This window comes from Netta rufina, assembly GCF_964035555.1.
Source record: "Netta rufina genome assembly, chromosome: 7".
NCBI classification, from domain to species: Eukaryota; Metazoa; Chordata; class Aves; order Anseriformes; family Anatidae; genus Netta; species Netta rufina.
Genome location: NC_140130.1, coordinates 30,315,675 through 30,336,550, shown reverse-complemented (window position 1 = coordinate 30,336,550; position 20,876 = coordinate 30,315,675). Strand labels below are relative to the sequence as shown.

Here is a 20,876-nt window from a genome sequence, read left to right as displayed (position 1 = left end):
ACTCCTTTCATGCTTCCTCCTGTTAATTTTTACTCCCTCATCAAATGGGAGATGAGCATTGTACGACTGAGGAATTAAGGACATCAAGGAAAAGGTCATCAGTATAAGACAAGAGTCTGGGTTTCTTTTTAAACAGCCACTCTGGGAGTTTTTGTAGCCCAACCGAGACTGGTCAGCAAGCACAGTGCTCAGTGCTCAGGGAAGGAAAGCACAGGCTTCTGCCCAGCCTCTTGGGCAAGACATGTACATGCTCATAGCGTGCTTAGCATACCATGTAACTGAGGTGATGATTTTATTCCTTCTTTCCAAATAATTCCAAAAGCTGTGACTGAGCAGAGCTGCACCAGCGCCCGTGAGACTGGGCCGTCTTCAGAAGCGGTGGCTGCTTCCACCTGCTGCCTCTGCCGAGCAAGGAGTGCTGGTGCTCTCACACGAGGCTCCCTTTCCAAAGGGGATAAACAGTCAGCACTCCCATGTAAATCAAAACTCCGTTCACGCTCTCAAATTGCATACCCTGAACTGAGGGACCTGAGCCACTAATTGTTCATTGTTGTTGTTTTTAATGAGATCATGTGAGACTATGTTTATCTAAAATTACATTGTGAAAGAACGCATTGCTTTGCAGGTTTAGATCCCCTGTTTTTTCCCTTCACCTCCCTAATTGGTTTGATGTGGAGCAATTATCCACTTAATGCAATTAAAGGTAAGATTTTTCATACGATATGTACCACAACAGTAATTACATAGGCCATAGCACAAAGGGGGACTTGAATACAACTTTTGTCTTTGGGTCTCACATAATAAATGTCTTTAGTATGCTAGCAAGTGTAGTAGCCACTCAATTGTTGCTGTGCAATTGAATACAACATTTAGACTATTCTAAAGGCTACTTTACAAATTGTTTCTGTTTGTATACAGGCACAATTTAGAAGCAAGTGGCATTTAGGCCATTATTAGTATTTTTTAATTTAGGGCTGTGGGAGCATCACATCGACCTTCTTCCTCTGCCCCCCACTGATGTCTTCCGTTTTGGCCAATTAAAAATGCTGATATATTTTTCCCCTGTCATTGTCTTCAAACTTGAGAGTGTTTCAGATGAAAAAAAATGGATATCAGAACTTACTGTCTTTTGCCAAAAAATATATATATATGTATATATATTCTTCAAGTCAATATCTATTTTGTCAAATAATCTGTTTTCAGTTTTAAAAAATAATGAGATTTTTTGCAAGTATAGTCTTGTTTTACCACAATTAAATACAATCATACAGAGTATATATTTCTGAAGCATGAGGGTGTAGCAAAACAGCCTGTGATTTACACTCAAATTAAGAACAAAATAGCCTTCAGGCATAACATCATAAAATTCTTATTTGCAGCCTCTGAGGACACATGCCAGAAAGGTATAAAAATAAATATGTGTACATAAGCACTGTCTGCTGTGGCTAGGTGAAGAAAGCTTTAATATGACAAACTAGATTAAAAAAACCTCGGGAGGTCCAGGAAGAAGAATTCATCAATGCCAAATTAAGATACACTCAAATATTTCTTGAAAGATAGAACCTCATTATTCTACTGATTTATAGAATGAAGTAATGACTATAGGCAGCATTGTCTAAAGACAACAATGAGTGCTGCTATATCTCAGTAATAATTAGAGTCACATGAAATCTTCATTTTTTTTTATTGTTCTTAGATGATTTATAAAGTATGAGAGAAATACATTACACATTCTGAAATATAATGAAAATACATGGCCCAAGTTGACTCCCATATTTAAAATTCTGATTGCAATGCTGCCCACCAACAAAATAATAGTAATTTCTAGCAGGAATTATAAAACCTAAACTACAGTACAAAGCATTGTTCACCAAATTACTCATTCCATAACCACAATTATAGCCCATTTGTTTTCTTATGCTGATAACAAAAGATACATTTTAAGATCTGTGCTGTGCTACTCTTCCTTTAATAAATAAAGTGAGCTTTTCAAAAGCTGCAAAATGATGCAGATAAAAATCAAAACATTTCTACATTTAAAGATTCAATCAAAGACTTGCCATGAATGGTGTGATATTAAAGTTTAAAAAAATAATCAATTTAGCATGTATTTTTGAACATGATTTGTCACAAATAGCATTCCCAATAGATAAGAATGATTATATGGTAAAGAGCGTAATTTATATATCTCAAGCACTATGCTTTTGTCACCGACATCGTTAAGGAATTTGACACGTTTGCAGGAGAACAATATATGTCAACTGAAATATATACCAATTAGCCATAAATGGGACACTGAAATGAATGATGCATGTGCATGCTATACTTACAAGTAATAACATGTGGTTTAAAGTCGCTTGCGTTTTCAAACAAGAATTCTTTTTATGTTGTCATTTAAAAAATCTAATATTTGAAAAGGTCAGGAATAAATAGCACCATTAGCATTAAAAGCTAGCTAAAGGGAAAGTAATTTGTTGTTCATTTAACATTGCATTTTATGTAATAGCTTTGTAAAGTGTTTGGGAGGGGGGAGAGATTTTACTCTGCTAAAACAAGATGACGGCGGCTGCAGTTCATTATTAAAAGGAGATTTTTTATTATGCTATTGTCATCTTTAACGTCTTGATTCTGTTAGGTGTTTGTTAAAATTACATGGGCTGCTGAAGTGGCTATGGCAAAGGATAATGCAGAGAATATCATGACTGTCAAAACAATTGTGTAGGCAAGAATCTGCTTATACTACGATAAAGGAACAAAAGACAAAGGAGAAACTCTTTTGCAGTGTTAGGAAGTTAATAACCCTGTTGAGGATTCCTCGGCAGGAGGTACTGAGATCAGGAAGCCAAATTCTGGAAGAGACAAATAGCCATGGCCAAAGGAAGCAGGGTACATGGAAATCTGGCATTGGGTGCTGGCTCTGGTGTCTGTGGCTGTGTGCTCTGGGCAAACCCCATAACAGTTCACCTCCCTGGAGAGGGGATGTGTGCTCTTTCCTCCTTGGACTGCATGAGTGGTGTGTGAAAGTGTGGCTGGATCCTGTCTCCTGCAAAGTTAGTCATGAAGATGTGCATAGAGACCTGAGACCTTTGTAGGAACAACTGAAAACTGAACCTAAGGAACTGGTTCCAGCTCTGAGCATGCCAGTAAGTTGCCAGTCTTCAGTGCTGACTCTTCTTATTCTACTCTTTACAGCCTTCCTTTTCAAACTCCACCATCAAAAGGGGAATTTAAAGACTTGCAAGTGGGCTGATGTCCTCTCAGGACTAGACCTTCTGGGGAGGAAGGATAATGCAGAAAGGCAGAAGGAGCAGAGGGCCCCAGCCTGGGGAATATCAGGAGAAACCCTTAAGGGAAATTGTCCCATGGAGTGGTGGGTCTCCAGGCCCCAGCAGTTCTGTATTTTCTTCCATTGAGGATGGGGTTCCTCTGAGAGCAGAGGAGAAACAGTCTGTTTCTCCAGCAGCAGGAGGAAGGAGCTGAGATAGGATTGCTTAGGGACAGAAATTAATTTCTGAGCTAACTACACTTTAGTTGATAGTGTTTATCAAAAAGACAAGAAAGAAGTGGATCCCTCATTGCATTGCCCATTTAATAGCTCAACTATTTATCATCTGGCAGTTTTGCTCAAGACTGTGGGTCAGCAGATGGAATTTCAGAATAATTTGATGATTGTTCTGTTTATAAGGATTTTAATGAAATTTCTGTAACATTTGAAATTTGATATGTAAATTTCTCAAATTAATTCTGTCTGGATCCTGTGGGTTTAGCTTAGTTCAGCATCAGTTCAGCCAGTTCTTCATCACATTCACCATTGCATTTCTCACTGGTATTTAAAAACTTCTGTCCTCCTTTTGTAAACTGCTCACCTCCTGTCTCTGCTCACATTTTTATCTCTTGCTAATTCCAAGTTTAGCCTTCAGTTTGGTTAAGAACATCAGCTTCGTTAATCCTCTCATCTTTTTCTTCTCACAAGCATGGCTGCTTTCTCATGGCACTGTCTAGAAGCCATGTGCCAGATTCTGTTACCTGCCCCTTTTCTTTCCCTTAATTATTTTAAACTATTTTGAAACACACTGAAATCAGGTTTTTTTTTTTTTCCAGTGGGCATTGGCTCATTCACTTCTAAAGCTACTATAAAAATTCTGTATTTTGCAGGCTGCCTAAAGAGAGAGATCCACAGACTCAAAATCAAACAACAAACCCACAATAAACCAAAGCAAAAACTCCACAAAACAAACCACATAAAACCCACACGACCACCCAGAAATAACAAAGCGTGCGTCTGCAGCCTCCCCATCCCTTATACATTAAAATTCCTTAATCATTATTACTTATTTTTATTTATTTGTAGCATGCTAGAGCAGAGAAGGTTTCTTCTTGCATGTCTGCATCTAAAAGGTACAATTCATTACTCGGTATGTAAAGCTTCCATTATAGCTGCAGTGACTGAAGACTCCGGTCTTTCATGCATGACCAGCTTTTATTGAGAGCAAGGCTTTGGGCATCCACAGGTGTTGTTAGCAAGCAGTAAGAGTTTGCAGAACTTCCTCCCTCACGGTCTCGGAACCACAGAAATGGAATCTGAAGGAAACAAAAATATGTGAATGTCTTGCACTGTCAAGATTTACTGAGATTATACAAGTGGATTAGTTTTAACGTGTCAACCCGATTTGTCATTCGACACATTGTGTTGAGTTTATGTGGCAGGGTTTTGGTAGCAGGGGGCTGCAGGGTTTGCCTCTGTGAGAAGAATCCAGAAGCTTCCCCATGTTAGGTAAGGGCCAGTTTCAGCCAGCTCCAAAGGGACACACCACTGGCCAGAGCCAAGCCAGTGAGTGACACTGGTTGGGTCACTGGGAGAGCAGATTGAAGAAAGGGGAAACAACTGCTGTGCAGCAGCAGCTGGGAGAGTGAGAAGCAGCCCTGCAGCCCCCCAGGTGAGTGCAGCAGGAGGGCAGGAGGTGCTCTAGGCATGGACCAGCAGTCCCCCTGCGGCCCATGGAGAGGCCCCTGGTGGAGCAGGCTGTCCCCCTGCAGCCCATGGGTCCCACATGGAGCAGATCTCCATGCTGCAGCCCGTGGAGAAGCCCCCGCAGGAGCAGGCCCCGGGCCGGAGCTGCAGCCCCTGGAGAGGAGCCCACGCAGGAGCAGGGGTCTGGGGGGAGCTGCCACCCATGGGGGACCCGTGCTGGAGCAGTTCTTGAAGAGCTGCTGCCTGTGGGAAGCCCACACAGGATCCATTCGGGAATCCCGTGGGAGGGACCCCACGTGGAGCAGGGGCAGAGAGGGACCATCAGGAGCAGCAGAGATGAAGTGTCAGGGACTGACTGCAGCCCCATTCCCTGTTCCCCTGTGCCACTCGGGGGGAAGAAGTGCTCTACCTTGTTAGTAATAGGTAATAAATTATATTAATCTTGTCCTTATCTCAACCCTTGAGCCCTTTTCATTGTATTTTCTCCCCCTTTCCATTGAGGAGGGGGAGTCAGAGAGTGGCTGTGGTGACCTTCAGCTGCCCAGCTGGGTAAGACCACCACACAAACCCATGCTACCTGAAAAGCATTTTTTTTTTTTTTTTTTACAGTTTGTGTGCTACCATCACTAGACAGATGATCTCAACTCCGTGTGCAAGGGTATGAGTCTGCAGAAAAGCATGTGCACATTGAATACGCTTTGTCAGCATGTGGTTTGGTGAACAGGAACTACGACTGGTCTACCTCTGCTGAGAGGTAATGCTTTGGGGCTGTAGTAATTTTCCTTTGCTTGAAACTGTTTCCACTTGCAGTGTTGTCTTTTAAGTGATTACATTTTAACAAGGAATTTGTATATGGGCATGGAACGTATACTGTACCCCCTCTTCTAGACATCCAGGCTGTTATAATAACATAAATGACCAAGCAAATGAGGGGTTTTTTAAAATGTCCAATCAGATGGTTAAAATTGGATCAGTAAAACATACTTCTTTAATCTGAGCATCCACACTGTACCTCCACAAAGTCTACAGAAATCAGTTTTAGCCTATATCAATAGACTTTATATTTAGCCATTTAAGCACAGTTTCCAAGTACTAGTCTCTGGAATGGTAGGCCACTATTTTTGGGAGGCCACAATAATTATTTCCAATCTGTCTGGCCAAATGTGTTCTAAGGGACCATCAATATCAATGGAAATCTTCTGCTGATTCCCACCGGCAGTGAATCAGGCATCCTAATGCAACCTCAGACACAGGTAACTATTTCTTGCAGACAGCAGGTAGGAACTTGGCAAGAATGATGCTGATAATCCAGGCCAGTGCTAATCTTTTTCACCCAAAGGGTTAAGCAGGAAGTTTTCCCTTCTGAAGCCTGGAGATATTTTAAAATTTTCTTTGAAGTTATTTAAGCTAGAGAGTTGAAGTAGCAGTGAATGAAATTATGTATGAACAGTATCTTGAAAGGAAGGAAATTAAAAATGTTCTTTAGAGTCTATTTCTTTTAAAGCTTTAAACACCTTTTCTTGTGGAAACGTTTTTGTCCAAAATATACTTTTGTCACTTACCCTCCCAAGTAAATTTCATGATTTATACAGTGGGTATACTTACTCTTCTCCACTTTCTCCAGATTGTACTGTGATAGCAGAGGCTCCTATTTTAGGGAAAATTGGATTTATCACATTGTTGTTCCAAAGAAATTTAACCTTTGTAACTGTTCTGATATTAACTTCTGTATCAACGAAAGCTGTGTAAGTGTTGTCTGGTTTGAGGGTTCCCCTGTGGGAAAAAAAAATAAAAATAAAGTTTTATGGACGCAAGGCTGGCTGGCATTTAGCATTAATTACTAATCCCATCAACTGATTGTCTATGGTGGCAAGTGAATGGAAAATTAGTAGTATGTCAGTATAGTGGAAAGTTAGTAGCATGCCAGTCCATTTTCCAATATAATTCATCCAAATCAGTGTTTGTCAGAAGAAACAAAGGCAGATAGGCTTGATGTGGTTCAGTCATAACTCACTGTGAAGACTCAGTGGACAATCCATATGGAGAAAGTAGAGCTGCTCCCTGTTTCTTATGTAGGCAGGGTTTATATCATGTTTTGCACATTAAAAAAATAATCTTATTTAATGTTAATTGATTTATTTGATACAGAAGTTGGATTTGTTTGGGATTGCCAAAAGGATTATCCACGAGCTGCTCTGACTGGCTCTCTACCAGAGGTTCTCAAACTTACAGCAGTGTGACTGAGTAAAATGTGCATCTGCTCTTGGGTTACCATAGTTCATAATCTGCCTACTAATTTCATGTTGCATCAACAGAGTGAGCTCTAACTGGCAGCAGTTTGAGACTGCACCAAATCCTAATGTTTTAAATGTCTAAGAATTTAAAATTCTGCATTCTAGACTTTCCCCCTCTAAAGTAAATCCAGAGTGAGTGAATTGTCTCTGCATTTACATCAAGAAGCTGTACCTGGGAGTAGAATTTGCTCTGCAAAATTGGACTAACTTAAACAGAAATATTATTAGAAATGTGAATGAATTATGCATTCTAGAAGAGAAGTTTCTTTCCTTTTGAATATTGAACTCACTTGATAATCTGATGCTGCCTTGTGTTCCCATCACTCCCATACAGGGCAATATTTGCATATCCTGTTACTTTTTTGCTTCCAGAGAGTGTCACGGTTACTTTGTACCTCCAAACTACATAGAAGAAATACAATGAGTTAGATCGTACCCAGAGACAAACAATTTCCAAAATATCGTGGTTTTGTTTTTCCATCTTTTTCATTTTTTATTTTATTTTCTGTGTAATGTAGCTGAAAGCAAAAAATAAAAATAAAAACTAAAAAATTATCACTGCCTTGCACTTTTAGCTCAAGACTACATCCCAGGCTGCCTGGATTGGACAAAGTCAATCCAATGCTGTCATGCAGGACTCTTGGTGCTCACCATTTTTTATTGGGTTATAACCGTGCAGTACAAACAAAACACCAGTGAATCAAATCTGTTGTTATGTCTTAATGAGATCAACAGGAGAAATGGGTAGACATTTTTACTGCTTTCTGAAAGCAACCAACTGACAAACCTAGCTCATAACACAACAAACACATCATAAACCTGAGCATTTTTACCACAAATGGATTTACCTACAGTGAAGCTAGAAAGAGGGAAGTACTGAGAAAAATACTGACCCATACCGAGTATAAGCAGTATAAAAGGAGTGTAAAAAAATACCCAATGTGATCATTTCTATGAGTAGGAAATTTCCCTTAGCATGCAATTAGACAAAGCACTTCTCCCTCCGATTCTTGCTTACAAACATGAAGGGAGAACTGTCTTTTGAAAGTTGACATTTAGGATAGCTTATAACTTAGGTTGTAAAGGAAGTTATCTAATCCATCAATTTCTCAAAGCAAGATCAGCTTTGATGAGGTTGCTCATTGCCTTTGCCAAGTAGAATTTTGACTACCTCCAGAGCTGGAGATTCCACAGCTTCTCCAGGCCTTTCTTTCTGCCTTTAACCACTGCCATGGTGACAGACACGTTTATAACATTTAGTAAGAATTTCCCTTGTTATAACTGCTGTACTTTGCCTATCATCCCTTCTCCATGCACCTTGCAGTGTAGCCCACTGAACACCTCCGTGACTTTAGTTGGCTATATAGTCCAACGTCCTTCTTGTACTGGAGGGCACAAAGCTGGGCATTAGTATTGGAGCAGAAGAGGAAAAGGCACAAGGACTGAAGAGCCATTTGCACTGCTATGAGGTCTATTCATCTGTTTAAATAAACCATAAAATGGGGGGAAAAAGTAGTTTTACAATGAGTAGGAAGTAGGTAATGACTGAAGCAATCAAAACTCACGAGCAAAATCCTTGGCTCCTCCAGTATTCAGGTAAAGTTTCGTGAAACTGGAATCTTTAAATCTGTCTTTGAATTTATCTGCATAGTGACCCATATTTGGGCATCCCCCTGCTGGGCATGGGAAACAGTTTTCCTGGTGAAAATACATGTGAATATATCTGTTAATAAAATTATCCAGACAGCCAAGAAAAAAAAAAAAAAAACAAAACTGATTATTAACTGGTCATGAATCACAGCATTAAGTTTTAAGTAACCCTTTCTGTAACTACAGAAAAATCATATAATCTAGCCAGAGTTCTACAAGACTGATTTTTCAGGGCTCAATGTTTTTTCTCATGCCATCTTGCTCTCTGAAGCTGTGTAAGTGAAATCCCTGAGTAGTCTTGAACTGGAGCAGGGAGGAAGAGGAGTAGATTTCTTTCCCAGCAATTTGTGAGAAAGAGTGATGTCTCCTTATACCTTCAGGTTGGGTCAAGAAAATCTTTGTGTTGAAAACAAAGCTAATTGTTGTCTTTTTGTCACCAGGGTAAAAAACTGCTTTTTTACCCTGGTGACAAAGCATGCAGTTGCCTTCTCCCACAGTCATCTGAGAAGCCTGTATCACCTGGTCAGAATGCATAAAGATCAATTTTATACCTTTTATTCTTGCTTCTTGCTCTGTTCCCTTCTGTCTGTGCTGCCTGTGAGATATGATGAGCCTGTTGCCTCCCTATTACAATTAGGCTGTAGTTCATTATCTCCCAGTCCGAGACAGGGAAGGGTTTCCTGCCCTTGGTCCATAAACCATTGTCCTTTGTCCTTGAGGCTGTCTTAATTCACCAAAGTATTTTGGCCATGGACTGACCCCATCAGACCTTTACGTATTATTTTACTTCTTATTGTTCTGAAAAAAATGTTTAAACTACATTTGAAAGCTCATCTGCTACAGTACGGGATTCTCCTTGCTGCAGTTCGACAAATACATCTGGTGATAACTGGGACAGGCTCTCCTGCTTGCCTAGTCCCCATTTGACACTGCAAGGTATTTCTGGGGAAGCCCTGACAGCTCCAGTAGTACCTTAAGTCTGTCACAGCAGCAAAGTACCAGGCATATCACTGTTTTGCTGTTACGTTTTCCTACTTTGACCCCATTCATGAGCTATAACATTGTAAGATGTCTGTCACTTCTCTTACATGTGCAGCCATTTGAGTGCAAGTTAGCAAAAATTAATTGAATTTCAAATTTCACATGTATTGACAAGAGTCATTGCTTTTGAAATGCTTCATCCTGAGGCTCAGAAAAAATACTCACTGTTTGAAAAGCATCGTATGAAGTACAAGAATAACCCAGAAATCCATCAGGGTAGATAATACTGTCCGAGTAATACTTGTAACTCCGCAAATGGTTACAAGCCACAAAGTCACGAGTTCCTGTGAAAAAAAATGCTCTCAGGTTAGTTCTTTTTGGTAAACAAACAGGAAAAGATATCAACACAGCACTTGTCATGACACCAGAATGTATTATTCTCACTCAGAAGCCTCCCCACTACTCTTGGAGTGGTGAACATGAGGTTTGAACCTTGCTTTTGCAATGAATTGATGCTCTGAGGAATGTCATTGGCTCAACAGGTGTAAAACATGAACTTGAAATGCTTTGTGGAGACTGACTGCGCAGCCCAGCCCACCCCTAGTCCTCCCCTCCAAAATGCTTTTTCAAGTAATCTCACCGAGTTTCGCAATAGAAAGGAGAACTGCACCAAGCAGTCTTTTGTAGGCAATAGTTGCATTACCATAACAAAAGAAAACTGAATGCCAAGTATTCGGTTTGAACTGGGCAATGCTGATTTATTCCAGATGAAGACTTCAAAACAAAATTATTGTTATTTGGAGAGTGATTAAGGAAGGGAGACTCTTCAAATTAAAATAATGAATATATTATTTTCCTTTATATTTCATTACCTTTCCTGTCTTTAGATTAAAAAGAAGATGGTATACAACACTGTTATTTCTTTGTGCTTTAATTCCCCATTATTGATAATAAATTTACTTGGGAGTGAGGGGGAGTATTGCTTCCAGCTGCATTGATTAAAACTTAGATAAAAAGGCTGGTTATCACATATAAATTAATGGATTCCCAGACTATAAGGTGCTTGCAGTAGTGTAAGAAAGAGCTCAAATTGTATACCGAAATCTTTAGAGGAGAAAACTTTTTTTTTTAATGTTCTGTTACGTGCAATGTAAGTTTATAATATTATATAGATGTTTAAAAAATAGAGCTTTTATTGAAGCTATGCAAAACAGCAAAGACAAAAATATTGAGCAGCCTCGTGCCAATCTTTTTTTAGCTGACTGAAAAATAGACAAATTATATTGCTTCAAAGCTACCCAAAGTTGTGATAGGTAGCTTTCAGAAGACTTGCAGCTGAAGATCCCATAACAGATGTAGATGTGAGAATCATTGCCATACTCCACCAAAGTTAAATGTGTTATTATAGACCCTTCAAAGATTTCGGCACAGCTTAAGTAATATTTGTTTCTGCTATTAGGTACTTTAGAGGAGGTTTCCAGACCAAAGCCTTTGTCTTGTTTCCTTTTTGATTCATATATGGAAATAATTACTGGAAAGTGTTCTGTTTGAGCATGCTAACAGTTTCACTGCCCTCTGTAGCTGCCATTGCACTAAAAGCTAACACAAAACACCTGAATGAAGTGTCATTCATTACCATACTTACCTTCCCAGATGCCATCAAGGTCTACAATCTGTGAAAGAGCATTCTTCCCACATCCTGGCATTTCTTCTCCTCCATTTGGATAAAAATCAATATGTCCTATTGCTGGTCTTATTCCAAAACCTGAAGCATTTAAAGCAGGGGTAAATACATTTTAAATTCATGTCATCTCATATCTATAGCTGTTGGCTTGAGTTTTATCAGTGGTATTTGAGGATATGAGGTCTCAGTGACCAGAATTGTGTGTATGTGTTTTTTTTTGTTTTGTTTGTTTGTTTGTTTGTTTTTTAAAGTGTCTAAGCACCATCCAGCACACTTGAGTCTTGATGAATAGTTAGGACACTCAAGAGCCACACAGCACAAATAATTAGGTACCAATACAGTAAAGCTGAACACTCACCTAAGTAGGGGATTGTAGGAGCTGAATCCGTGTGGATAACATCAACAAAATCTGCATCAGTTTTATCCAGTCTGACTTCAATTGGAGTGTCTTGAAAATAAGGTTGAGCAGGATCCAGTCCTGAAAGAAAAAGGTTAGTGTCATGTACAGTTGAAGACATCTAGATGTGTCATTTTATATAACAGTATGATTGTTTATAATTAATGCACCATATATATCACTGTCTATGCCTCCTTATATCTAAGTAGCATACACATTAACAAAATGATGATATGTGCACTCTCTTACCAAATAGGCTTAGTGTTGAATCCTAGGTAGGAAAGAAGGTTACTTGTGAGAAATCTGTTGAATTTCAGTGATTTATTTCAATAATGGATCCCAGCACTTGGAGGCTGGTTATTATTTTGAGGGAAGTTAGTGTTGCTCAAATCAAGGTTGCTGTGTCCACATCCCATATTGCTCATCTGTGTGGTTTCTCGAGTACCTTGTCTGAGTGTACTCAGACAGGAATTGATGCTGAAAGCACTATTGCCATGTGCTTGGAATTGTTGAAACCTACGTGCCTACTTCTGGCTCCAGTCAGTTTTGGAAAGGCATCTAGTTTTGAAGTTACGATCTTTGCTTTCAATTCTATAAGAAAATACTATTCAATTTGCCTCTCAAATTGCTGCAGCAATTCTGGGAACCTGCATATTCCTGCACATTACAACATATTATGATCTTATACTTGCATCTCTTGTTTTCCTTGGGTAGAACCTTTTGCTTTTGCTTTTAGACTGAATTTTCTAGACTATTAGTCCAAGATTCACCGTGTCTGAAATCCCTGAGGAAATGTAACAACAGAAAAGGGCTGGGTTAATAACTTGTTAATACGATGCTGTGGAAAAGGTAAATCTTTATATGACACTTGCCAAGGCAGGTGGGTAGTTACCCAGGGCTGTGGCTCGCCAGAGATTTAAAGTATGTTTTCTAGAGAGGAGGGAAGAATTGTCAAGTTAGTTGGAAAATGCAGTGAATGAGATGTTCTTTCAGTGACAAGAAACAGGCTCTGTGGAACGTGAGTGTAAATCCTGTTAAATCTGGGCAGATGATATGTTCCCATGTAACTTAACTTTTGCTCCTGAGACAAGAGATTTAGTGTATCAAGTTACATAACAAATTAAACTTTAGCAAGTTTGTTGGAAATAAATGAAAAACAACAAAAACCCAACCAAGTAAAACAAAAAACAAACAAAAAAACAAAGAGTAAACCCCAGAATTTCATTACTGTAAATGTGTTCTATAGGTGAAAGGTTTATATAGATATAGATCATGGTGATAGTGGGTGATATTGAGTCAGCCCACTGCTTCTGAAACATCAGATTTGGATCATTATGTTTTGGAAAACTGTTACCAAACTGCAGTACAAAATAATTGTTCTCACTGCTGTGCTACTTCTAGTATGCTTTGGAATGACCTGCAAGCAATGGCTGTGATGTTGAGTATCAGATGTGCTGCTATATAAAAGGTGAGATTAATGAAAGATGAAAAAGGCAGGAACAAAGCTGCCAGGACAAGGAGGTAGGGACTACTCTTCTGGTCCAAGTCTTTAAGGCCAGGTTGGATGGGGCTTTGAGCAACCTGACCCAGTTGGAGGTGTCAGTGGGGTTGGAATTAGATGGTCTTTAAGTTCCCTTCCAACCCAAGCCATTCTGTGATTCCATGATCGCAGTAGTGTTGGAAAAGCTGTTTCAAAAAACAAACAAAACAACAACAACAAAACACAAGCACAGCAGCTGAAGCTGGTTCTGGGTGTACATTCATCATTGTGAGCTCGTTTCTAGCAGTGACAGTAGGAAGCTGTTGTGTTATGGCATGGCTCCAGTGCTGTTGCAGACTGGAGCTGGACTGGAGCGAGCTGTGGGCACGCTGCAGTGACACTGCTGGACAGAGGCACCAGAAAGCAAGCTCTGCAGAGATGCATTGATGTGCATCAGGAAGTCAACTGATGTTATTGCAGGGGGCATTCTGGCTCTGTGAGCTGCAGGGAGCCTTCCCATTGCTGTGCAAACATACGCACAGAAGATAATTGTCATGCTGACTGCCCTCCAGGCATACCAGGGTGCAGCTCCAGCCTGAGACAAGATAAATTATATATTGCCCAAATTACTCTTGACTAAACTATGTCCCCCAGTCAGACAAGATTGAAGGAAAAATGAACAGCGGTGTTCTGTTAAGCAGTGGTATCTCCAGTATGAGCTGTGACTTAGATCCCCTGCCTTACCAGTTATTCTTCCAATACCAGACCTCCTCTTGCCAGCCTCCCCTGCCACGTGTGCTCCCAGGCTGTGGCCAATTATGTGAACTTGGGCTGGAGAGTATCCATATTGATCCTGAGAAAACACCAATTAAAAATAATACCTTACTACTTCCATTTTCTATTAACAACAGGAAAAAGTACATAGGGGTCAAAAGCCAACTCTTAAATTGACTGTGGACTCAAGGCCTAATCTGCAAGCGATTCCTATAGGTTCTCAGCATTTTTTGCCAGTTTAGGTGCTTATATCCAAAACATATATTTTTTTCAAAGCTCCTTATTCAGCTGCTGCCCTCACTTGGATGCTCTTACAACTCTAGATAGCTCCGTCACTGAGTCTTGAGAGACTCAACATCCTTTTTACATCCTAGACTACTGAAGACTCACAGAAACTTATCTGGCTTGCAGGGTTCAACCAGGGTTAGTTACATCTGGCAGGTCAGGCACCATGTGTAGCTGGAAGATGATGCAAGAGAAGAGATGCCTTCAGCCTTGTAGACAGTAATTCAGTTGCTGGAATGCAGATGTTGAGTGTAAGCACTAGGTTCAAGCCCTGCAAGCCCAGGCACACTGCCTTGTCGAGTCATTCAGAGTTCTTTTAAGGCGAATGCATGTTGAAAGCACTTAGATGAAAAGAAGGCTTCAAACCAAGCATTCCCACATAAAGTTTACTAAGAAGGGGGACATGTGGCACCTCCTGGAGATGTAGGCACTGTGTGATGGCTTTCCCTGGAGGCAGCTGGGCAGGTCCCATGCATTTCTGGTCACCTGGTAGCAGTTGCTCTCCAGTCGCTGTTTGTTTTTCAGTCATGCTTAAGAGCTACTTTATACGTTTTTGTCCCCATAGAAAGGCAGTTTACCGTGTCCATTATTTCTGCATATTTAAAACTATTCAGCTCTCTACATCCGTTAATGCCTATGGGACAACTATTCAGCTGTAGCATGGGGATGTCTTCAAGATCTTCATACCTGTAAGTTTACTAAGCTTGCTGTTATCACACAGTTCTGCTTAAAAAATAAATCTGTTTCCAGCAGAATTTCTAAAATAATCACTGAGCAGAAGAAAATGCTTTTACTGATGACATTCACGTTCATGAAAGTTCCTGAATCACTTTTTTTTTTTTTTTTTCCAAATCAGCATTATAACTGTAGCCATGTAAACGTGAAATTCTTACCATAAGCACATTTACAAAATAAGCTATTTCAGCTCCTACAACACGGATGTTGTTTGATGCCTGGGTGTACTGACATTTTGAGCCTTTGCTCCAGTCTACGCAGATGCAGTTCACATCTTCCACTGTAAGCAACCTCTGTTTTGTAAAACAAAAGCAAAAACCACACAGTTCAACAGTATATACAACCTGGAATGGATTCACAATGCTTATTACAGCCAAACTAATAAATGCTGCATTAATTTGTTTGAGAACATTCCAAGAACCAAAACCTTAGTGTATATCTGTGGCCATGTCTGGACACGGCATTGTGTGAGCATGCACGTGCCTGAAATGGGGTGGTCTGCTGCAGTTATGGCCACTCCATCGTTTTAAATACCCACAGCAGTATTTTGTGCAGAGGGCAAAACAGTACAAGTGCTGACACTTAATTTCAATCAGACTTTGTATGTAACACTAAAGTGCTCTACATGTGTACTGGTGTACTTAATTTATTTAAAGGTACTACTTTAATTTGAAATCAGGTAGAATTTTGCATTACTAAAATCAGTGTTTTCCTGAGACAGATTCATAAAAAAAAAAAAAAAGTGTGCATTCTAATAAGAGGTTGCATAAGTTGCTGCTGTCACTGAATATTCATTTTGGCTTTATTTTGGAAGGTACCTATATGGGCAGATGCTTCATTGTCTGCCACAGAATCTGAAGCTTTGCTTTTCTCCTTTGAGCTGGATTGTTTGGTGTAGCAGATTTAGTATATTTACTCTCCTTTGCACTATGTTCAGGCATACAGAAGCATACAAATCAAGGTACAACTAGCAAATAGAAAAAAAGCAACAGCAGTCTGTGACTATATTAGAAATGGTAAAACATAAATGTGCAGATAAGTAATAGCTCTATTGAGAAGGATAGATAACAGATACATATGCTAGAGTTGATATATTCACAATCCTTGATCTACTCTTTACTAAACAAGGTTCATTGAGATTTACCTCTATTATTAATTTATTTTTTTTTAATCAGTTGGAGTATTGTGATAAAAGCATAGACCACCAGAGTAAAGAAAGAATTTATAAATTTATCTCACGTTTCAATGTCCTAATGAAAATTATCCAAAAAGATTTGAGGGACTAGTTGGTGTTTTTAAAATGTGAGCTGTCCTATTGATTGAGAGGTTCTAGGGAAAAAAAAAAAAAAAAAAAAAAACAAAACCAAAAAACACCACCAAAAGTGGAAAATGAGAGACTGAGAGTTATAGAAGATCAAACTCCTTCTGATACTTTGAACAAATTAACTAATAAATTCAACAGTCATTCCCAGACGTTCACAAAGTATTAATCAACTTAGATATGTTTCATCTAGAAAACCTGTCAAATGTAATTTCTTTTGAGCTGCTAACAAAGAAAAACAGGTAATGCAGATGCAGTAAGTCTGAAATACTTTGATTTTAGTGGACTTTATTTCTCATAGTGTTCTCTTACATAAAATAGGAATATATGTAATTTCCACAGAATTGGAGTGGTGTGAATACCTAGCTGAAAAACCTTATCTAAATAGTGTCATATGCCATCAACTGGTATTTTGCTCTGTGTGCTCTATGACTAGTAGCTTTCATTAGCTGCTGCAATAGAAAGCAACGTTTAGAGTTTTGAGAAGACCACAAGCTGGAATTGCAACTGCGTTAGCCCTGTGTTAACAGGGTTAAGAAATAGCTTGAGAAAGTGGGGAATCAGTGCAAAAATCAATAGAGTACAAAGAGTGCTTTGTACTTCATTTGGTGCTCATAGCAAGTCCTAGATTGAGGGCTTGGTTCACAATGATTCCCTTGAGGTCCCTTCTGGCTGCACACTTGTACAGCCCTACTGCTCCTGTTAGTGGCCAGTCCATGCCTTTGTGATGGACTTTCCACAAATGCAAACCTTCTCTCTTGTCTAGAGAAATATGAAGCAATAGTTACGAGTCTATTCTGGAGTTATTTCTGGAATCTCCTTCTTTCCTAAGCAACATCTTGCTCCAGGGTTTGTGTTGGTTTTAACCAAGAAAAAAGACACTTATTGAACCAAATCCCACTGTCACTCACTTCAGTAAAGTGAAGGATTTCATGCATTTTACCTAATGTTTTTCCTCAAGGTGCAGAGCTGCAAGTCTAAGTTGCTAACAGTTTGAAAAAAACATGGCCTTTGTTTTAACCCTTCTTATTGCTACAAGTAGTTCTAAAGAAAATGATTAGAAATAGAGAAAGCAGACGATTTATAGGAATGTATTATTAAACGCAATCTAAGGAACTTCCCAGGGACAGGATTTCCATGCAGTACATACCTTGCACATGTCTGACAGCCAGGTTTCTTCTCCGTTATCTATAAATCCATGTACAATAAATCTTGTCATCCTGTTTGTACTAAAATTTGAGTACCCAATTGTTGCGGAGTCAACTGCAGAGATTGCCTGTTGTAGATATTACATGAATAAGGTTCTAAATCTCTTTTCTGTAAAAAAAATTATCAAAAGTGTGAGGAGCTAAACTGTGTTCCTCTGTATAGGTGTTTAAAAGTTTAGTGAACCCTTGCAGATGAGCTTAACTTTACATGACTATGGCTTAAGGTCTGTATCTCCCCTCAGAGCAAGCTCTGACACACATCTCAGAGCAGCCAAAACTTTCTTTCAAGTATGTTTTCATCTTATCTGTGGAGAAAAAAAATAATAAATCACCCAATATTAAAAAATGCATTGTTTTGCAGTACTTCTCAGTGGGCATATAGAAAATATGAGGGTGCGCAGCTCTGTAAGGGTTGGTAGGACTATGTTGCCGTAGGGAGAAAAAAAAAAAAAGAGAGAGAGAATTTTGCCCCAGAGAGCTTGCCAAGCAGCTGGAAGAGGTTCCCTCTTGGAGGGGGGAAAAAAAAAAGGCAATTTCTAACACTTTTCAGGAACACTGTTAGTTGAACTCTGTATTTGTTTACTCCTTCTTTTTTTTTTTTTTTTTTTTTTTTTTCATGTAATTTACCAACATTTAAAGCACAACAGTTCTTACCTGATAGTTATTAGGGTTTTCTCTTGTGTACAGGAGGAACTGGGTATCTATCTTATTTGGATCCCAGGGTAATTTACGGATTGGTCTCTCCACAGTCCCAGACCATGGTATATCATCTGTGAAACATCCCAGCCTTTCATAGCAAACTTCTGATCCTGTAACATGTAGATCAGATCGTGAATTTCTGAATGAGTATGGAAGAGCAGACTAATCATAACATACAGCCACTTTTCTCTAGAGGTCTCTCAGTCTGTTGAAAATCCTACAGATTATGCAAAGCAAAGGTCAGCAGATGTCCTGTCTTAGCTCTCAAAAGCTATAGTTTACCTCAAGGAAAGAAGTCACCCTGTTGCTCACATAAAAAGTATTCAGTGGGATTCTCCTGGGGGCATCCTGTACCATATCTTGGGCATCTTTCCTCAGCTGCATTTTGCCTAATGCAAAGACAGCTGATGAGTTTCTCCTAACACCAAACCAAGCTAATGCAAATAATCAGCAGTAACAGGAGACTGTGCTGAGCAGCTAACTACATGAGAAATCTTATAAGCCAGTGACTTCCGCCGAATATAAAGCTGTGCACCCACTGAACTGCTTTGCTTTTTTCCCCACTGACACCACTAAAGAAGAGTACAACAAATAATTTCTTAGCAATGTAGCTCAGTAGAGAAAGGAAGGGCAATAGCTTATATACTTACCTTTGGCTGTGTTGAGCAGGAGTAACGCAAATATCCCAATTCCAAACATCTAGAACAGTAGAAAAAGAAGCAGCTAGGATTTGCTAACTGGCTTGATTAGCACACCTATCTAGCTTACTGGTGCTGATTTTTCTCATGGTGAAATTGGCCCTGGTCTGTCTTTTCTGCAGCCTGTACCTCTGACCGCCACATGTGTGTCAGCATTGCCTGGCTCCAGCTGAGATCATGGTGTTGCAAAATCTACGAAAAATCTGCTTTAAAAAATAAAATAAAAAATGTACTAACAAAATTACTGAAATTCTACTAAAAAAAATCTACTGCAAGATCTACTAAAGACATGACTGAAGTTTGGAGTGATTTTTGTTCTGTTAGGGTTACTCTGCTAGTAGGATGCATACCAGCTACTTTAGAACCAGCATAAGGACACCCGTATGTGCTACTATTCCCCTCCATACTGTCGTGTATTAGGACGCCATTTACCTGACACGGTAAAAGCCACCCACCCTGCCCCAGACCTGAGCTACTTACGGTGCAGCCTTGAAACTCCATGCACAGAGCGAACTTTGCATGCGCTTTATAGTTTGCCTTATCCTTGGAAATGTTCCTGGAAAGATAGGGAAAATTTGTTTATTTCAGATTATAGTTTATAGTTAAGCTGTAAAATGGCTTTAATAACTGTTTTCTCCGTGAAGTCCAAAACTGTTGGACATTGATCCCTTGAATTGGTGTGCTGGAGGCCAGAATAGGGTTGGAGCTCCAAAAGTAGCATAATTCCCAAGCAACAATTCATTAGGAATAGCACATTAGAAAGAAATATGTGGGTTTGGGGGGCAGCGCATTTAAGGGCTTGTCTTAACTGGGAAGGCTCTTGTTTTTAGTGTTGTGTAGGTGGCATTTAGGGGTCTGCTAAGTGGTTACTCTAAGTGATGTGCTGAGAGCAAACATGCCTGAAATATATACCAATTACACATGGAATTGCCCCAGATGTTGGGACATGGCTGCTTTGTGTTTTGTAGCAGTATTACAGAGTTCACCAGCTCATTCTCCTAAAGACATCAGCTAAAAGGTGAAAGAAAATCTGTGCAAATGAACGAGGCCAGGCCTGGGAACCCCTTGGTCCTATTCTTCCATAGGAGAAGGACATAAGCAGACTCAAGGAAAGAAAAAAAACAAAAACAACAACAACAAAAAACCAAACAAACAACAACAACAAAAAAACAACAAACAAACAAAAAAAACAATACCTCAGTTAACTTTTCACCTAGAAAGCTTTGTCACTTTTTTTTACGACATTCCCTAATCTTCACCTTTGGGAATGACCAAATGGATACCAGCTGCATGCGTGGGTATCACACTGCTATCATCCATGCTAGCGGGCTTTATTTCTTTAAATAATAACAAAGTTTTATTTTGTTTTTCCTAAAACTTCACTTTTGATACTAACGTAGAGCACAGTGCTTCCATCCTTAGCTGAAGTAGCAATTTAATTTGTATGTTCCTATCTGTGAGTGATACGGGAGAATCAGCAAATGCCCTGCAGCATGATAAGTTTTGCTAAATACTTGTTCAGAGTGAGGTGGGAACTGTCTTTTCCGTTTAACTTAAGAGCCAGTGGAAAAGATTTGAGTTAGGTTTTTATCATAATTACTCAGCTTCTCTTTGTCAACACCATAATAAAACACGACAAACTGAATAACTACGCAAATCTGTAGTCCGTGGGCAGCTGGGTTTCAGGTGCTTGCTTTT

General features: G+C 39.5%; 1 protein-coding gene across 1 annotated transcript; it reads right to left on the bottom strand.

Annotated features, from left to right (window-relative positions):
• Positions 1-4,517: 4,517 nt before the first annotated feature.
• LOC311211501 (inactive pancreatic lipase-related protein 1-like) lies at positions 4,518-19,179 on the bottom strand (the record flags this gene model as incomplete). Its single annotated transcript, XM_084290235.1, has 12 exons — positions 4,518-4,581; positions 6,578-6,745; positions 7,557-7,668; positions 8,832-8,964; positions 10,126-10,241; positions 11,543-11,662; positions 11,940-12,059; positions 14,203-14,311; positions 15,411-15,545; positions 17,724-17,849; positions 18,436-18,590; positions 19,131-19,179. 12 exons carry the CDS (start codon positions 19,177-19,179, stop codon positions 4,518-4,520), a joined length of 1,407 nt encoding a protein of 468 aa, XP_084146361.1.
• Positions 19,180-20,876: the final 1,697 nt, after the last annotated feature.